The sequence below is a fragment of the Triticum dicoccoides genome, chromosome 7A, assembly GCF_002162155.2.
Source record: "Triticum dicoccoides isolate Atlit2015 ecotype Zavitan chromosome 7A, WEW_v2.0, whole genome shotgun sequence".
Taxonomy (NCBI): domain Eukaryota; kingdom Viridiplantae; phylum Streptophyta; class Magnoliopsida; order Poales; family Poaceae; genus Triticum; species Triticum dicoccoides.
The window spans coordinates 647,444,711-647,464,214 of NC_041392.1; the positions used below are offsets into that span (position 1 = coordinate 647,444,711).

Consider the following 19,504-nt stretch of genomic DNA (forward strand, 5'->3'; position numbering starts at 1 on the left):
GTGCTAGTTTGATAATAATATGGCGTGAACAACACAAAATTAAAGATAAATTTAGGACGTATGTCAATATCGCCAAGTTTACTCCATGCTCATTCCTGAGCATTCAAGATGATAAATAAACGTTAATTTTGTATGGATACTAGTAAAATTAAACGACTGACACCTAAACTATTTTCACAATTTTCTAGTACAAGTATCACGTCCGCGTCCAACGACAACGACGTCATCAACATGGCGCGCCCACGATCGCGGCTCCATCGCCGCCGTCATCCACAACCACACCCGGCGCAACATCGAAGCTCGTGCGTGGTAGCGGTACTACTACTACCTCGGACGAGCAGCTCCGGCACCTTCACGAGCGCAGCGCGCCCGGTGGTTGGCTCTGCATGCATGCCCACCAGATGCTCGGTCAAATGCTGAAGACCGGATTTCGAAAGGTAAATTTTATTGAGCAGTAGACCCTTTTCCAGAGAATCCCGTGCCGTGCCAGGATGGGAAATCCTTCTCATGTTGAAAAGCCAAGCATGCATCCTTCTGTTGTTTTGGCCAGTCCCCTTGATGGTACCACCCAGTCTTCAGATTCAGATGACTGCTACATAACGCCAGGAAAGATACCTGCAGTAAAATATTCTGCTGATGAATTTTCAGGTTAAGTTGTCTAATAAAACCAATTGGTTAGATAACACTAGGAGTGCCCATTAAATTGTTATTACAGGTTGATCTCTTACTCCTGAATTCATTTTTTCCAGCAGAATATAGTCCATCTGAATCTGATTCTGTGGAGTTGGACAATGTTCATGTTCTTTCAAAGGATTATGTCTTATCAAGACGATGCCATCTCACAGGAGAACAAATGGAAGAAATTGAAGCGTTCGTCTCAAAAATTCAATCTGAACCCGGTGCTTGTGGTAAAGATGAACAAGACCAATGTGTCCGACTACCCTGATCTGGTATGTTAGGTTCGAACTCGAACTGCTAAATTGCCTGTGGTTACGTATGCCTCTCTTATTGACACTTTAATTGTATAAACCCTGAAAGATACTAATGGAACAATGAAACGAATATTTGTTACTGAACCAACGGTAATTGGTGTTCATAAGCTACGGCAGCATTGTATATACCCCATCTGTCTTTTAATCAGGTAATACATAAGGAGTACGCGGGTGCATACTTTCCACCCAGAACTTGATTTGTCACACTCAAGGTGCCTGAGAATAGCAACGGTTGGCAATGCAAATTCTGCATTAGACCTGATGGCGGACACAACCCTTATTTGCGTGACTTTGTCCCTGACAATCATGTTCGGGAGGGAGATCTCTGCCTCTTCCATCCAATCACAGAGGTTGAGGCAACAAACTTCACAATTATGGTCCACCTGCTTTGCAAAGCTGGAAGAGCTCCCAAATCAAGGTAATGTTCAAGAAACAAGTGTATAACTGTATTCTGTTGATGTTTCAAGAAATCTCATATTTCAAGCAGCTCTCTGTCAGGATGGTACCAGACAGTTAACCATCAACAAGTGGAATTTAGAAAAGTTGCACTGTATTTATTTCCCTGTCATACTTGTTTTTACAGTTCATTTTACTGTTGAAATTCTTGACAGGAGATAATCCACATGAATGTGCATCTATCTGCTCAGATCAACGGGAGACTTCCTCCAAGCTTCATTATGTCTTATCAAGTAGGTGCGGACTGGATGAAGAAGATGTGGCTGAAGTAGATGCTCTTGTTACGAAAATTCAACCTGATATCACTTTTCTTGTGGTTCAAATGATGAAGAGCAATGCCAATGGATCACAACCTTCTCTGGTAACTAATCTTGTTCCTATTGTGCAGTGGGTAACTCTATTGTTTTTGCTTGAGATTGAATAGTGCAACACATATTGATTTGTTTCAAAAATAGCTTTTTGTAAGATTCACAACTAGCACCTCTCATTTCACTAATAGTCTTGATGTGTTCAACAAATAACTGTCAATTGGCACATGAACATTTTTTGGTTGCTCTGTGAGCATATTTTATTTTCTCCGCACTGATTTTTGGTTTCTGCCATATGCAATTAGAGTTGTGGTTTTCAAAGCTTCGTCATAAGAAAAATAATGATTCAAACGGATTGTGATCTGCCTATAATAATACTACCTTTAAAGAGCTTGTCACTCAAAGGCAGCTGTGCTCTACTACCTCTGTCCGGGTTTAATTAGTCCCCCTTGTATTTTGAATCAAATTTTGATCATAGATCTAACTAGCAAAACACAAGTTAGATGCCACAAAAAATCATATTGTTGATTCATATTTGAACAAAAGTTTCTAATGGTACTATTTTTACTGTATCAAAATTTGACCCAAAATACAAGGGGACTTAATAAATCCGGACGGAGGAAGTAGTTGTTTGTTACTCCCTCTGTTTCTTTTTAGTCTGCATATAAGATTTGGTCAAAGTCAAACTTTATCAACTTTGACTTAGTTTATAGAAAAAAACATCAAGATTAATAATATGAAATCAATATTCTTAGATGCATCATGAAATTAATTTTCATACCATATAGCTTTAGTATTGTAGATGTTGATATTTTTTCCAACAAAGTTGGTTAAACTTTGCAAAGTTTGATTTTGATCAAATCTTATATGCAAACTAAAAAGAAACGGAGGGAGTACAATTCTCTAGCAACGATCAGTAGCCTGTATGACGTCACATTATTGTCTTTTCCTAAAGAACACAAGAGATGAATATAGGCATAAGTTATCAATAAATATTTATTTTCTTGCTTACATGTGGAGAGTGAATTGCAAAAAACTCGACACTTCAGGCTACGTTTGCAGGAACCACACATATACGAAATTGTGCCAAAAAGCACTAATTTTTTTCATAATTTTTTGCAAAAAACACTAGTTGCTTGTTTGGACCGTTTTAAGTGCGTTTATGACAAGGGGGGCCCGCATCCGTCGACGTGGCAACACTGTTCACATGACAACGCCGTTAGACGGCTGGCGCACTAGTTCGAGCCGGGCGGGTCAAACACCCCGAAGCGGTGCAGGCCCACCCCCCCAGCCCTCACTCTCTCCCGTCCTTCTTCCTCTCTCTGCTCCCGCTCGTTCGCCGCCGCCGCCCCCTCCCACATGTCCGACCGCCGTCGCCGCCGCATCGCCATGGTTTCCTGGTCTGATGACGACAGCAGCGAGAACTCTCACCAGTATGCGGACTCAGCTTCAACAAGGGCATCATCAAGGTGAGTTGCTCGAGCTCAAGCTAGGGTTAGGGTTGCGATTTGGGGATTTTTCTGTTGAGCTTGATCTGAAGTTTTGTTGCCTTTCCTTTGCACCTCCAGATCCTTGAGACCATCGATGACTCCGATTTCGAGGGCACTGAACCTGATGTGTTGTGCAATGAACACTCCCTGCCAGCAGAGAGGCATGTTGCTTTCCAGGGCATCCATACTGGCAGGAGGTTCTTTGCTTGTGATGTGAAGGTATGTGCCAAATTTATGCTAATATGGTCACTGTTTAGTACTGATTTTATAGTTAGCAGATCTGGTGTGCTAGTTGCTCAGTGAGGTCATTGTTTATATGTGAGCATGTGTAGAGTGTTGTCAGCAGATCTGGCCTATTAGGTAGGTTGCTAATTAGTTATGTATTTTCTGTGATAATGGGTTAGGGAGGTCATTGTTTATATGCCAATATGCGCATAGGGTTGGGAGCACTGATTGAGACTTCTTACTTTATAGCATGTGGATTAGTGAGCATTGTAATTATTTAACTCATTGTGTCATATAGCTAGCTCATACATGTTTGTTTAACTCATTCTGTTACTTTATAGCATGTGGATTAGTGAGCACTTTACACCATTTGTTACTTTGTAGCATTGTGTTACTTTAAACCTGTTTAACACTAAAATTACAGGAGGGAAGAAAATGTGGGCTAGTTGAATGGGTTGATCCATTTTGGCCAGCTACAGTGGAGAATGCATTGATCAAGTTGTGGGATAAGTATGAAGAGTGCAGGAGGAGCAAGATGGAGGACAATCTAGAAAGCTCATTTGCTGTTCACAATCTGACACAACAGAAGATCAAGCTGCAGGCAAGTTATGAGAGGTTGGTTGAAGATGTCAACGGCCTTTTGGATGCCCTGGAGCAGAGGGCTCGGATGGAGAGAGGTAAGATGCAGAACAAACCTGATGAGAGCAAGCTGCAGGAGAAGTATGACATGCTCAAGAACCTGACAGTTGCTCAAGCCAATGTCATTAGGAACATGAAGTTGAAGCTTGCTGAAGAGAAGATTAAGTTGCAGGCCCACATTGATGAGCTTGAGAAGGTTGCCGAGCAGACCAAGCTGAAGCTGAATGGGATCAAGGCCATCTTAGATGAATGAGCAGTATAATGTAATATGCTGCTTATTAGTACCACCAGCATGGTTATGGGATGATGAGTACTATAATTATGGTTATGTAATGACTACTACTATATGAATGATCTAGTAATATCTGAATTATGGTTATGTAATGTACCTATTTAGCATTAAGCACTATCATGTAATATGGTACTTATTAGTTATGATTATGTATGAATCTTCCAGTTATGCTGAATCTGATGCTGTTGGTTGGTTGGTTTTGTCAATGCCTAGAGACCCAAGACTCACTTTGGTGGGTTTTTCGACGCCGAGTGACCCTAGACTCACTTGGTTGCTTTTGTCAATGACGAGAGACCATAGACTCACTTTGGTGGGTTTCTCGATGCCGAGTGACCCTAGACTCACTTGGTGGGTTTTTCGACGCCGAGTGACCCTAGACTCACTTTGGTGGGTTTCTCGACGCCGATAGACCCTAGTGTAAGTGCATCTAGTGCCACCCCTAGTTGGTTTTGGAGTATTGACGACAAACCTGGTTGAGGGACTAATGTGTTTGTGAGAATTGCAGGATAGCACAGGTAGAAGTCCCTCATTGATTCGGTTTTCCTACTAGAGATGACCCCTAAAAATGTATGAAGACATTGAAGTCAAAGCTGGTATGTGAAGACATTCACATTGAAGACTGTGACAAGAGAAGACATTGCGTGAAGACTATGGAGCATGAAGACATAGTTGTTTCGTCGTTCTTTTTCTTCTTTGTTGAGTCATAGGAACCATTGTACTGTTAAGTGGGGTCCAAGTGAACCAGTCAGAATGACTGAAGTGATGCTTAACCAAAATCCTATGTCTTCACATACCAGTAAAGTTGCCGTGTGTGTTTGAAATCTGACCGTTGGAACACGTGTCAGTTCCTTAGTGACCCAGGATCATTTCGGACAAATCAGGTCGGGTTGCCTAGTGGCTATAAATAGCCCACCCCCTACACCATAAATTGGTTGGCTGCTCAGAGTTAGTGTACGGCTTTTGTCGTTTGAGAGCAACCCACCTCGAAGCCTTTGAGAGAGAATTCCTTGCGAGGACAAAGCCCTAAACAACCAGAGCCAAAGAGTGTTAGGCATCACTGAAGTCTTCCTGTCTGTGTGATATGAAGACTTATTACACTTGAGGACTGTGAATCCTCCAGCCGGTTAGGCGTCGCATTCTGAGCATCCAAGAGTCATTGTGGATCGCCGGTGAACGAAGTCTGTGAAGGTTTGGAAGTCTACCTTGAAGACTTACCAGAGTGATTAGGCGAGGACTGGGTGTCCTTAGCTCAAGGGGAATAAGGTGAAGATGCGGTCTTCTAAGTTAAATCTCAGCCTCCCTAACTAGACGTACAGTTGTCACAACAACTGGAACTGGTCCAATAAATCATTGTCTTCAACGAGCCACTGGTTCTATCCTTCCCATCTCTTTATTTGCAGATTGGTCCTTGTGAAGTCATTGCCTGTTTGCACTATCTATTTGTCTTCACTGTGTGATTGCTTGTTCTGATTGGCTTCATACTATCTTCCATCCTGATCTATACTGCCTAGCTGCTATTAGTCTTTGTGCTTTCATTTCATCGAATACTTGACTATGGCTTGCTTAGTGTAGTCTACCTTCCACTGCATGGTTATAGGTTTATTTCTATCGTTTGTCTTCGAAACTTCCATGTTTTGAAGACTTCCATAAAAATCGCCTATTCACCCCCCCTCTAGTCGATCACTAGCACTTTCACCTAGACTCACTTTGGTGGGTTTCTCGACACCGATAGACCCTAGACTCACTTGGTGGGTTTTTCGATGCTGAGTGACCCTAGACTCACTTTGGTGAGTCTCTCGACGCCGATAGACCCTAGACTCACTTTGGTGGGTTTCTCGACGCCGAGTGACCCTAGACTCACTTTGGTGGGTTTTTTGACGCCGAGTGACCCTAGAATCATAGTAAGCATCATCATCATCCATCTAAGCCAACATCATCACCAGAATCACCAACATCACAGCCAACATTTTCAGGTTCTCACATCCATCTAAGCCAACATTTAAGATAAACATCCAAGTTCTCACAAGTCACAACCAACAATGGTTCAAAGCCAACATAGGCATCATAGGTTCTGAAAGCCAACAAAGGCATAATCTAGTTGAAAGCCAACATAGGCATCATAGGTTCTGAAAGCCAACAAAGGCATAATCTAGTTCACAGTCAACACATAGACATCACATGCCAACAAAGACAAAGGCATCTAGTTCCCAGAAGCATAGAAGTACTCTTTCAACTTGAATGAAGAAGTCCTTTTTCTTCCACTCTGTCTTGGAGCTTGAAAAGTTGACCTGTTTCCTGCAGCAGAGGTAGAGGCTGTACCAGCATTGGTAGCTTTCTTCCTGGGAGACCTCCTTGGAGGAGCAGCAGGTGTAGTGGCAGCAGGTGTAGGAGCAGCAGTTGATGGAGATGGCCTCTTCCTTGGTGGTGCAACGGCTGTAGGTGCAGTAGTAGATGAAGATGGCATCTTCCTTGGTGGTGCAGCAGCTGTAGATGCATTTGTTGTTGAAGTAGAAGCCTGTGACCTGTTTGGCTGCATTTCAAAAACAGTTAAGGCTTGTGAGTTACAATGGAGACAAAATAAAGAGAATTGAGGTGTTACTATAACTAACCTGATGCTAGTTCATTCTCATAGCAAGAGCTGGCTTGAGGGGCTTGGAGCAAACATTGTATCTATGCCCTACAAGTTTGCAGTTGCTGCAAGTAATAGATGCCATCCTAGATGCATCTCTTGGTGTTGGCTTCTCAAATTGGTTTTTTCCTCCTCTTTGTTTGTTGCTTCCCAACCTTGTCTTTGAATACTGGAGGCTCTATGTCCTGAGTTCTTGTCCTTGGCCACAGGTTTGGACCAGGCACAGGAAATATGATATGTGCAAATGCATTTTTATACATTTCCTTTTTGAAGAAATCAGCAACATAGTCCTCTGGCTGCAACTTAGCTTTCACTATTGCAGAAACCGCATGATGGCAAGGCATAGAAGTCATATCCCATTTCCTACATCCACATGTTCTGTCCAGAAAGTTCACTGAGTAGGTGTTTTCTCCACTAGTCACTTGGTAGATTTTAGGACCAGCCATCAAAGTCTGGCACCACCTTGAGTTGTACTTTGTCTCCTCTAACATTTCAGCATAGGTAGGGCAAATCTCCCAATTTGTTGTCTCCGTCTTTGTTCTATTCTTGTTAAATTTGGCCATCAATTTTGTCCTAATTCCTTCTATCATGGTCACTATTGGCTTGCCTCTGACATCTAATATCATTTTATTAAACACCTCACTGATGTTGTTCACTACCAGGTCAGTTTTGCAACTAAAATCCATAGCATGCCTAGCCCAAGTATGAACAGGGATTTTGTGAAGCCATGTCCAAGCTGCCTTACACTCTCTTTTCAAAGCATTCATTGCATCAAGGTGTTCATTCTCAGTATAAGAGTAGCTAGCTGCATCCATGTGTTTCTTTAATTCATCACCTCTAAAACCAGCAGTTTGGAAATTCTGATAGATATGTCTAAGGCAGAATCTTTGTGGACAATTGGGGAAAACATGGTTTATTGCATTTAAAAGCTCCTGTTTGAAACAATGGGAAATAAAGCTAAGCATTGGTCCTATAAACAATGAAACAATGAAGCTATAGCAATGTGCATATGAAACCATGAAACCTAGTGCAATATTGTATGAGAAGAGAAGTTTACCTTCTGCCTATCAGAGATGATGGTATAATAACCAAACTTCCCACTTTCTCCACCAAGTGCATCTTTAAGCTGTGTTAAGAACCAGGTCCAGCTGTCTTTGTCCTCTTTGTCAACAACTCCAAATACTATAGGGTAGATATTATTGTTCCCATCCCTTCCTGTTACAGCAAGGATCTGTTGACCTGTTGACAGCTTGATAAAACAACCATCTACCCCTGCAAAGCTGACAATTGTGAGAACATAGTGTATGTAATGTGAGCACATAAACAATTCACAACTTAGTAAATGAAATGTACCTATGAATGGTCTGCATCCATTCAAAAACCCTTCTTTGCAAGCACTTAGACAGAAAAAGAGGCCATGAAACCTAGGGTTTTTGCTTGGGTGCTCTGGTACATGCCTAGTAGTAACAATACATCTAGATCCTGGGTTTGTATCCAACACAACCTGCAAATAATCTCTTATTCTAGTGTATTGTCCTCTCTGATCTCCTTGGACAATCTTCAATGCTTGCTTCCTAGCCCTATAGGCCATATGGGTGGACATCTCTATTCCATATTTCTTCTTCAGTGTCTGCATTACTGTGGTGATTGGTGTGCCAATATCAACTCTCATCATTGCCTCACACTGGTGTGCAACCCATTTTGCAGTGACCTTGGTGTTCTCTTCTACTACTGGGCATGTGTGCACAAAATTTGCCTTCCTTATGCAAAAAGTAGTCTCATTTGCAACAACAGAAGCTGCAATAAAGAAAGGGCATTTTGCATTTGTGCACACAACTATGATGCTATCATTGCAGTTTCTGTGGAACTCATAATTCCTATTCTGAGTTATGTGCAATGTCTGAATTGCTCTCCTAAACCGATACACATTGAGGAAACAAAGTTTTTTGCAAAACTGCTCCTCTGGGTTCTCTCTCTCCTCACTGTACCAGATCCTTGGCAAAGATCTCACTAATCTGCTCTTCCTTCCATTGGGCAGAACAAATTGTACTTCCTCAGCTCCATCATCATATTCCTGCTTCAAAACACCAAGATTTGGCTCCTCATCTGATGATGGTGCCCAAACATCCTCAAATCTCTGTTCCAAGCTAGAATGTGACCTCTCTGTTGGCCCTTTTCTAGCTTTCTTCTTCTTTGTAGGCACCTCTTGCTGCTCCACCTGCTCATCTTGCTCCACCTGCTCCTCTTGGTGCACCTGCTCCTCTTGCTCCACCTCCACATGCATGTTGCCCTTCCTCATCTTCCTCATACACTTCATCCACATCAGTGTCTCCATCAAAATGAATGAGTGGATCCTCTCTTTGCTTCCTCATCTCATTAAGCCTCTGAAGATAGTCCTCATCTGCATCCATATCTGAATCATCTTCAGTTAGAAGAATTGGTAGCTTCTGCTTAACCTTATTTACATGCTCAGCTGCAATCTTATGTTTCCTAAATTTGGCAATCTTTGTTATCCTCTTCAACTCCATTAATGTCTCCAGTTCATCCTGATCTGCTGCATTGGATTGGTCCATGGCAGCATTTGTATCCAGATCATGGTTTGTGCTCTGTTGTGTAGTGTAGAACTGCAATGGCTATGGCTGACTCTGTATTATACTTTTTGGTGGTGATCTTAAGAGAACACCAGAAGGATTTACTACATACACAGGGTTCTCTCCTATATGGCTCAAAGGAACATGCTCCTCAACCAGATAGCCCGAGTTCAAATCTGCAGGTCTTGGATCAGTGCCCCTAACCACTGTCAAGTTCACTACATGCTGATCATTGTTAGCAATATGGTCAAGCATTTCATCCACCTTATCATCATCACAAATTTCATCCATTCCTGTAATCCCCCACACCAGGATCCCTCACAAAATACATGAAATCATTAAGCCCATATCCCTCTGTCTCTATTAGGGCAATCAAATTATAATATATTATGTCTGAAATGTAAACTGATCTCTCCAAGTTGTCTCTGTCATGGAAGTGCATTCTAACTTCCCAAACATCATCGTTCAAACTACACACAAATAATTAAAATAGATTAATTAACAAAGCACTAAAACAGAGCACCAATGTACTGTAAAAAATGCATAATTCCTAAAACAGAGCACTAAAACAGAGTAATCAACATTATAATTGCTACAATACAGTACAGTACACTCTGAAAACAACAAACACCTTCTCAAAACCACTGTCAAGTTCTGAAAACCAGTCAACTTCACTGTCAAACCAATGCAAACTGATCTCTCCAAGTACAGTACCCTGCTAACTACTCTGCTGACTACATCATCAACTAGCTACTCTGTTAACTACTCTGTCAACTAGCTACTTTGTTAACTACAAATCAACCACAACTAAATCACAATTAAGAGAGCACCAATTAACAGTGCCAAAAAACCTAACCCTAACCCTAGAATCGATCTACAGGAAGAGTGAAGAGGGAAGAGGGAAGAGGGAAGAGGAAACTCACTAGACGCCGCCGAATGACGAGGCAATCCGGTGACTCTCCGACGGATTCTCCTTCACTGCCCTGGCCCAAGATCTTGCCGCCGCATATTCGAGACAGTGCTGAGGGCTCTGGCTGGGGCTGCTCGTATCCGACGGCCAGCTAGGGTTTGAGCTCCCACATATATCTCCCATAGGTGGACCATCGTCTCCAACGCCGGCAGACCCGCTGCAGTCGCCGCCTGCGCCGCCAGCCGTCGCCATGACTGAGAGGAGAGAGTGTGGGGGAGGAAAAGAGAGTGAGAGGAGCGGACCGGGCGGGGTACGGCTCGAAGACTAAGCGGCCCGGCTCGAACCGGTGCGCCAGCGGCGTGTAACGCCGTCTAACGGCGTTGCCGTGTGAACAGTGCTGCCACGTCGACGGATGCGGGCCCCCCTTGTCATAAACGCACTTAAAACGGTCCAAACAAGCAACTAGTGTTTTTTTGCAAAAAATTATGAAAAAAATTAGTGCTTTTTGGCACAATTTCGTATATGTGTGGTTCCTGCAAACCTAGCCTGAAGTGTCGATGTTTTTTGCAATTCACTCTACATGTGGAACCAGGACAGTTAGCTCAGTTTGTCATTGCATTACTTTTCTTCTTAATGTTTTTTCTTCCTTGTCTATATAATCAGGTCATTTGTAGGGGTTATGGAAGGGCACATTTTCCCAAAGGAAGGCAGACCATCACACTTAGGCTCCCAGGAGAGTAGAAGAAGTGGCATGCCATTTTCCACATCAGACGAGACAGCGGTGGGTGCGTCCTCTATGGGGGGTGGGTAGACTTTGTCCGCGAAAACCATTTGCGCGAGCAGGACGTCTGCCTGCTCCAACCAATGGACAAGGGTGAGGGGAGAAGGTTCACGGTGATGGTCCATTTGCTTCCCAAGGCAAGAAGCACCAGCAGGTCCAAGGGTGGAGGTGTTGCTCTTTGCTCGAACAACGGTGGAAGTAGCAGGAAAGCCACATCAACATCCTGTGTTAAGGCGAGACCAGTTGATGGTATGTTGGCTTACCGACCTTAAACTCAATTTGTGCGTGAGTTCTGTGCGTCTGCTTAAATTTGTAGGCTCTAGAAGAAAGTGATTTCAGTTTTTCAACTTGGCATTTGTATGTTCTCAAGTTAAATCTTATCTGCAGGACAGTCGGATGACTCTAACAGATCTGGATACGTGGTACTAGGCGACGGTACCTGCTTGACCCTCCCACAAGAGAAGATAGTTGCTGAAAGGGTGAAGGTGATCCAATCTGAAGCGCCCATTTACGTGGCAATCATTGATAAGAGCAGTTATAAAATCTCGCTCAATTTCCTGGAAAATCCATCCTTGAATCCATGTTCTGGTGACTGCCATTGATTCATCTGTTGCACCTGGAAAACAAAAATAGGACCTGGGCGCCATGGGAGATGCTCCTGGTGGTGGTCATCTTCCAGACGGGACGCAGACGCTGGTGCTCCGTCAGACTGGGTGGAGCAAGGCATGGCGTGCCGAGATGCTCGACAGGCGGATGCTGCCCGGGGGAGGGTGGCATGAGTTCACGACCGACAACCGCCTGCAGGCCGGAGATCTCTGCCTGCTGGAACCGGTGAAGGGCGAGGTGCTTGCCATGTCTGTCCAAATCATCCGCCGTGAGCAGTACTGTTAACTTAGCATGCGGCTTCCGTGTGAGGGGCACTCAAGGGCGCTGGTGATGATATATACATTGCTCTTTTCTGATGCTATTTTGGTGATGGTTTGTTCTGTGATCATTCATGGGTGTGTCTGGTCTGATCTCCCATTGATGCATGCAGTGATATGCACCAGTACATTTCTTAGTTTGTTCATTGTCATCGATCTTTTGCTTCCAAGAAAGAAAAAAACTTGAGTCCTGGCTTGTCTTTTTGCTGCATTTCTCAGGTTTGCCGAATGCATGGATGCTTTTGTTACTTCAGCCTTGATGAATGTAATGTGTTATAGTTGTGCCGTTTAGAAATGATTTTTCTCTACAAAAGTACTTATTTTCTGCCCAAGATCCTTCGAAAAGGGCACAGAGGGCCATGGTTATTTTAGAGTGGTTCACACGGAATGAACACCCTGAATTTTAGAGAAACTAGGAAGATAGAGAAAGGTTCGTCAGTGCGTAATTTTGCCAATTTCACATTAGGGGAGTGAGGGACGGTGCCCGAAAGGATTCCGGCGGCGACAGTGGTGGCTTTACTCGGGTGCAAGACACCGAACGGATAAAAGCCTACTCTTTACAATCGTGTCACCACGTCAAAACGCCTTCATCAAGCGCTCATAGATCACCCTTTATTCGTGTGCGTGCAAGCCATGATCGAAACCATCAAAGCAAAGAAGTCACCCTCAATCCTTCTGAAGATTGACACTCCATAGCAAAGGCGTGTGTGTCTCCTCGGAATTGCTTCTCCAATCACTCACCTGGAGAGGATTTGGAACAAGATTGACTAACTGCTTGCAACCTCTTCCACCAGAATCTGCATTGATGGGGACTTACCTTATGAGATTCGGCATCGCTACTCTTGTTTGTTGTTATGGACACCGCCGCTGCTCTGTTTGACACGACACTGCCTGCCGGCGAGAGGTGGTGAAGGACATTGGAAGATTGCAGGCAACTTTGGGAGCTTCCATTTACGCAGATGATGTTGCAAGTGAGATGCGCGCATGCAGCTGAGCGCCTCCTTGAGATCTTTGAAGCAGCAACAGGGCTCAAGACCAACTGGTAGAACATTATAGTGTTTGTTTGGGCTGTCTGATGATCCAGGTGCTGCTGCCATCTTCCAGGCCTCTACTCTACCCAGATGATCATCTCATCACCGTCCTTCCGGGGCTCTCATCGAGCCGCTGGATGCTGCCCTGCTGAACTGCTGTTCAAGCATTGCAATGGACGACGCCTGACTCTTCGTGATGCAATTACTGACAACACATGGATGCCATTACTATGGATGCTATGGAAGGAAAGAAACGTCAGGATCTTCAATAACCTGAGAAGCGCTTCTGTCCTGTGCTCCTAGACTGCATGCAGCACTGGGCTCAATTTGTTCCCAAACCTACTCATGTATTGTTGTACTCCATCAATAATCGCGTAGAGCCCACCCACTCGCTGTTATAGTACTATATGACTTCATTGATGAGCAGCTAAGATTTTGCGCACAAGAGCGCATCAAACAGCTCAGAAAAATCGATCTACACATAAGAAAATCTTAATTGCCCAATCACCTATACTCAAATAGTTCAAAATGGCCATCCACCCATATAGAAGGGCATCTGAACCTATTGCATAATCTTGCATGGCACAGCAGAGCCGATGAACCGCTAGCGGTTGCTCCTACTTTCAACCAAAAAGCATGCATGAGATAATATATATTACATAAAAAGTATTAAACCCTCAGGTATAAGAAAAGCGAACTGGTCAATAGCCCAATACGGTATCAACTCTTTCTACTCCAGTACAAGTTGCATTTCCCAATCCTTGATTGGCATACAAGTCTGCAAGATAAATAGAAACCAAGGGAGCTCATTGCAAGATGGTCAATCGGCCAACCATCTCCCCTCCTTGCCATCGCATTGTTATATTACATATCACAAGATGGGAGGCGCCTCCGAAGTGAAGATTAATCGACGCAGGCGTCTCAGGTCGAAGCCCTCAAATGTTCTCGCTGGATACAGATCGTCCAAATGCTGATATGGTGTAAGCTTACACCAACAAAAATGCGTAACGATCCGCTCACAGTTGCGCATCAGCATCCATGCTGGATTTGTCGGTGTCGCTACCGGTAGGTGTATGAACCGATTTTTTACTGGATTTGCGAGCTCGCTGGGGAGGCCTGCTTGTTCCAGGGCTTTTGGGTTCGCCCTTGCGCTTTCCAATGAGCCCCAAGGCAAGTGCTTCCAGAGCTTTTGCTGTGGGAGGCCTGTTTCTGGTTCCATGCCTCCGGGAATCCGCCTGCGGAGCCAAATCAGCTTGTGAACTAGCAGGTTGTACCATAGCCATGGGTCGTTCTGCTACCTCTGGATCACGGACCTGATCGCTGCTGGAAATGGTGGGAGCTTCCTCAGCCATCATGTAATCATCATCGTCTGATAAAGTGACACATACAATTGCACCTGTCATGCTATCAAGTGGTGTCTCCTGTTTAACCTGACCAACCGAACTACTAGCTTCAGCCCCTTTCGCAAATTTTGTCTCACCGATGGTGATCTTTGAATGAACTTCAGGCAGAGCATCGACCTTGCGCTCAAATGATTTGTCCTCATATAAGTTCTTCACTTTCATCTTCTCACTTGACCTGTCATTGGTAAGAGTGTTTGATGCACCTCTTATCTGCTCGCGTGGCTTCTCTGTGGAACATCTTGCAACTGTTTTGATCTGAGAATTACCAGAAACATCACCGACAATTGATTTTGATGAGGTTGGCAGTGGCTTGATTTTCTCTTTGATCTGAGAATTACCAGAAACATTACCAACAGTTGGTTTTGATGAGGTTGGCAGTGGCTTGATTTTCTCTTTGATCTGAGAATTACCAGAAACATCACCAACAGTTGGTTTTGATGATGTTGACAGTGGCTTGATTTTCTCTTTGATCTGAGAATTACCAGAAACATCACCGACAGTTGGTTTTGATGACGTCGACAGTGGCTTGGTTTTCTCTTTGATCTGAGAATTACCAGAAACATCACCGACAGTTGGTTTTGATGACGTTGACAGTGGCTTGGTTCTCTCTTTGATCTGAGAATTACCAGAAACATCACCGACAGTTGGTTTTGATGACGTTGACAGTGGCTTGATTTTCTCTTTGATCTGAGAATTACCAGAAACATCACCGACAGTTGGTTTTGACGAGGTTGACAGTGGCTTGATTTTCTCTTTTGCTGAACCAACTCCCTTGGAGAAAGGAAAGCTGCGCCGGCTGGTCTGGTCATTGTTACAGCTAGATAATTTTCTGCGCTTTGACACTGGTGATAAATACTTGCGCCTTTCAGTTTTTGTTTTGGGCTCAAATAAGCATGTCAAATCAATTTTGTTACCACTGCCATTAGAAGAATGACCATTGACTGGAAAATCTGAGCATGATGCAGTCACCATGTTTTGCAACGAATCAACTTGGGTTTCTTTCTTTACATTGTGCACTGAAAAGATTTCAGTGTCGTTAACATCAGTTGTAACTGGTCCACGATATTCATGGTCATCTGACAATCGACCATCTGCATCTGACTCCTCCGATGAACTGACAGTCACAACCTTGCGTGATTGGCGTGAAGGGACAGAACGAACTTTTGCATCAGCAGGTAGTCTCCTCATCTCCCTGACTCTGAAGGGCTCTTGTCCTTGTACCAAGGTAGTATCAATAATTGTGAACCTTGGAAGCTCCTGATTACCATCCAAAGGATCATCTTGGTTATTTTTCATGTCTGTGTCATAGCCATTTTCCTCAAAAGTAACATCATTACCGAATCCACCAACCTCTAGGTCAAGAAGGATGGGATCCGCTGCCACTCGTTTAAGGACATCGCTCACAGAATCAAAATAATGAGTACCTTTAGTGAGTTTACTTCTTGAGAATTTCTTTATACCTGGCACAAGAAACACAAGGGAATTCTTCGTTGTGCTGACATCTTTTGGCTGCTCTGAATGCCACCCTCTTGCAAGCAAACGGGGCCAGACAGCTTCCCAGAAAAGATCATTTGATCTTGTCTTGCTTCTTCTGAAATCGCCTGTTAAGAACTTAATTATCTCTTCCGAAGCAAGGGATGAACAGTCTTTGCCTGTAGGTATGTCAGGATGATTTGAAGGAACTTGGTTTGGCTTAGATGGGTCCAGAACAAATCCAGTCAAATCACGTTTCTCTTTACCAATTCCAACAGCCTCCACAAGAGCTTCTGTTCCAACAGTGGATTTCAGAGCAAAGACAAAATCTTCTAAAGATGTTTGTCCATCGTTGAAAGATTTGAAAATCTGCAACATGTGAAAGTAATACAGTTCATATGACAAATAAGATCCTTTTCAAAGGTTGACTATACTAAGAAAAAATCCATCCATGAATTATTGAATTATATGTCAAAATATTTTATGCCATAGAATTTGGTGGTTCTCCCATGAAATTAAGCTAGGAAAAAAATGCAAGTTACAGAAAGGAAAATATTTGTCTTTGGATCATCACAAAATTTGACTCATGTTTATCCAAGGAACAATAGCTTAAACAATCCAAGCACTTTTCAGAAAAAACTAGAAAAGAACCCAGAAAATCATGATAGCCAAATGCAGTGCACCTAAAATGGTTTTGATTTTCACGTTTAAGGTTCATATTCATAACAGGAAACCTATATAAATGCACCATAGTTAGATCTACTTATAAACAAGAGCAGGAGAGCACTACATGCAGAATAAAAAGATCAACAGAGTTATTCTGAACAGCAAAATTGATTGCTTTAGTGAAACATAACAATGTGTAAGGTGCCATATAACATGAAAGATTATTGTGTCTAATAAATCTGAATATGAAAGTTCAAACCAGAGAGCATAATTTAAAAAAACCAGATCACAGAGTCAGTTGAACTGGGCACAAACAGAACGGTTGAGTTCAATGGATTGGTTTCCCTCGAAGACTTGCATGCATAAAAAATGAACATGTGTGCAGCACCAGCAAGAACTCTTCTATATAAACAAAGAGAAGCAAGAAAAATGCAGCTAGCGCAAATGACACACTCTAATGTTCAAGAAGTAGCTGGTCTGACCAATCCAATTAGCATTCAGGTACTTGTACACACTGAGGGAGCAACAAGCATTGCTTAGATCCCTACACAGCAATGGGGGCTCATCGACGGCTGTTGTCACCAACAACTTCGGCGACAGCGATGTGGAGATGGCAGCAGAGCAAATTGTGCACCAGCCGTGAAGGGTTTGGCCCCGATACCATGTAGATGAAATTACGGGGGAATAATCATGTGTGTTCCCAGGGATACACTTTTTTATTAACTTGCAAATAGACCCTTACTAGAAATATACGAACATGTTGGGTTGACAATACAAACAACATAGTATTAAGTTGAATATAGTGCTATTGTTGAATCTGAGTGGCTAGTGTTGACAACCAAATCAGTGAATAGAACACGGTGGCTGGTCAACAACCAGTTCCTTTTAAATAACTGAGGTTCCCTGCCCTGGGATCACTAAAAACAGAGACTAGTATTGGCCAAGTTTCGGCAATGAATGCAGATAGGCATAGCAGTAGCAAAAAACTCCAAAATCATGAGCATTTCAATTTAAGGTATGTCAAACCGCATGCAATAAAGGCACTCGTTTGGTTCACTATGTTAAAAGATGTTAAGCCCTACACTATAGTATTCAACGGTACACATAATTTGGACTTACTCATTCCTTTCAACCATTCATTATAAGTTACAAAGAAAAACTGAAGAGATTTTTTTCCACAGAAACACAGTTTTTCTAGGGAGCCACAGAAACACAGCTAATTCTAGTAATATACACAAAATAGTGTTGAAAGTGACGGTCAGACTAACAGAACCTCAGCCGATCATGTGGATAATTTCATGCTGAGTCATTCCATAAGTATTAGTTAACCAGCTACAACAACCAAAGGCAGACAAGATCATTTTTTGTTGTTACATAGGCTAAGTTGCAACATACCTCCACCAACGAATCATGAGCTTCATCGAGTATTACAGATTTAAGACGAGAAATAATCTCCTGCTGCCGCCAACTTGTAAAAATGCGTTCACCGAGAATGCATCTCCTAGTTCGTGCTTTTCTGCAATCCGACCATCTTCTATACGTGTCTCTTTTGTAGAACTTTCCATAGTAGTAGGAAAGCACATCCCCAATAGTCTTGTTACCAAGGAACCTGCTCAACAGACTTAGATTTTTGCCGAAAATGTAAAGCCCGAGCAGAAAACATTCTGCCTCAATACTACTCCAAAGGGAAGTGGATGCACACGGCAGCGGAGTAAATTGATCAATTTCCCCTTGCTGCGTCATTGGCTTATTAGTAAAATTGTTGCCTTCTTGAGTAGAACATGAGGCCAAGTTCTCGGCATGTGCTTGATTACTGCCAGATTCTACATGATCTACAGGCACCATGGGCTGTGGATCCTGATATGTTGAATCATGGTCACTCGTATCATTGATGGTTGGACAAACTGAGTTTACAGGACGATCCTCATCCTGGCTGATGGCTCTTGCTTTGGTTTCTGAAGAATGATGCCTTCCTAATTCTTCCTCCTTACGGACTTCACTTGGTTCCCATGTAACTGGTATAGCTAACCCAATCGTAACAGGGTAATCAAAACCAGGTAGCACGCTTCCAAGCGTGCTGGTCATGAGCTGCTGACGCTCATCCTCTGTGGACAGATTCGGGATTTCTGCCTGGTGGTCACTCCCAATGCACGGACATACAGGTGCGTCATCATATATCACATCTGAAGCAAGGGAAACTTCCAGAGACAGTTGGTGTTCACCACTGTCTTCGAGTTCAACTGAATCCATCTACCAAAATCAGAACAAAAAGTAATTAGTTTAGATCACATATTTAAATTTGTATAAAGAAGATGCATATCACCGACATTAGTAACTAAGTTGACATTTTTTGGAAGAACCATAAGGGTGCACCGCTAACATAGCTCTTTGAGGACTTCAGCGAGAGAAAACAGATATTAGAAACAGTTGAACACATACAAAATTTCAGGCCTAAGTACCATCCGTTAAAATCCTTACATATACTACCAGTAATCTTAGGATGCAACACCTCTGTACCTTCTGATACAGACTGCGCACAACAAGAAAGTAGCAAACACTTCTAGGTAGAAACTTAACGCGTGTTCTAACATCGAGCAACTTTAGTAGAATCGTAACGCATGCCAAAGCTCCACATTAACCCCGGAAGCAACCCACGCTCATGTGAAACATCCCTCTCACACAAGACTGAAGGCCA

The 19,504-nt window shown here is 43.1% G+C and overlaps 1 protein-coding gene and 1 pseudogene across 2 annotated transcripts in view; one reads left to right on the forward strand and one right to left on the reverse strand.

Annotated features, from left to right (window-relative positions):
* Positions 1–491: 491 nt before the first annotated feature.
* LOC119333789 lies at positions 492–12,204 on the forward strand (annotated as a pseudogene).
* A 1,655-nt stretch (positions 12,205–13,859) lies between these two features.
* Positions 13,860–19,504, reverse strand: part of LOC119329424 — a 7,750-nt gene continuing 2,105 nt past the window's right edge. For both annotated transcript variants that reach the window (XM_037602467.1, XM_037602468.1), the window contains 2 exons: positions 18,205–19,059; positions 13,860–16,512 (listed from right to left, as the gene is read on the reverse strand). In XM_037602467.1, coding sequence (XP_037458364.1) covers positions 14,284–16,512; positions 18,205–19,059 — 3,084 coding nt within the window. In that variant the 3' untranslated portion in view covers positions 13,860–14,283. The remainder of the gene's footprint in view (positions 16,513–18,204; positions 19,060–19,504) is intronic.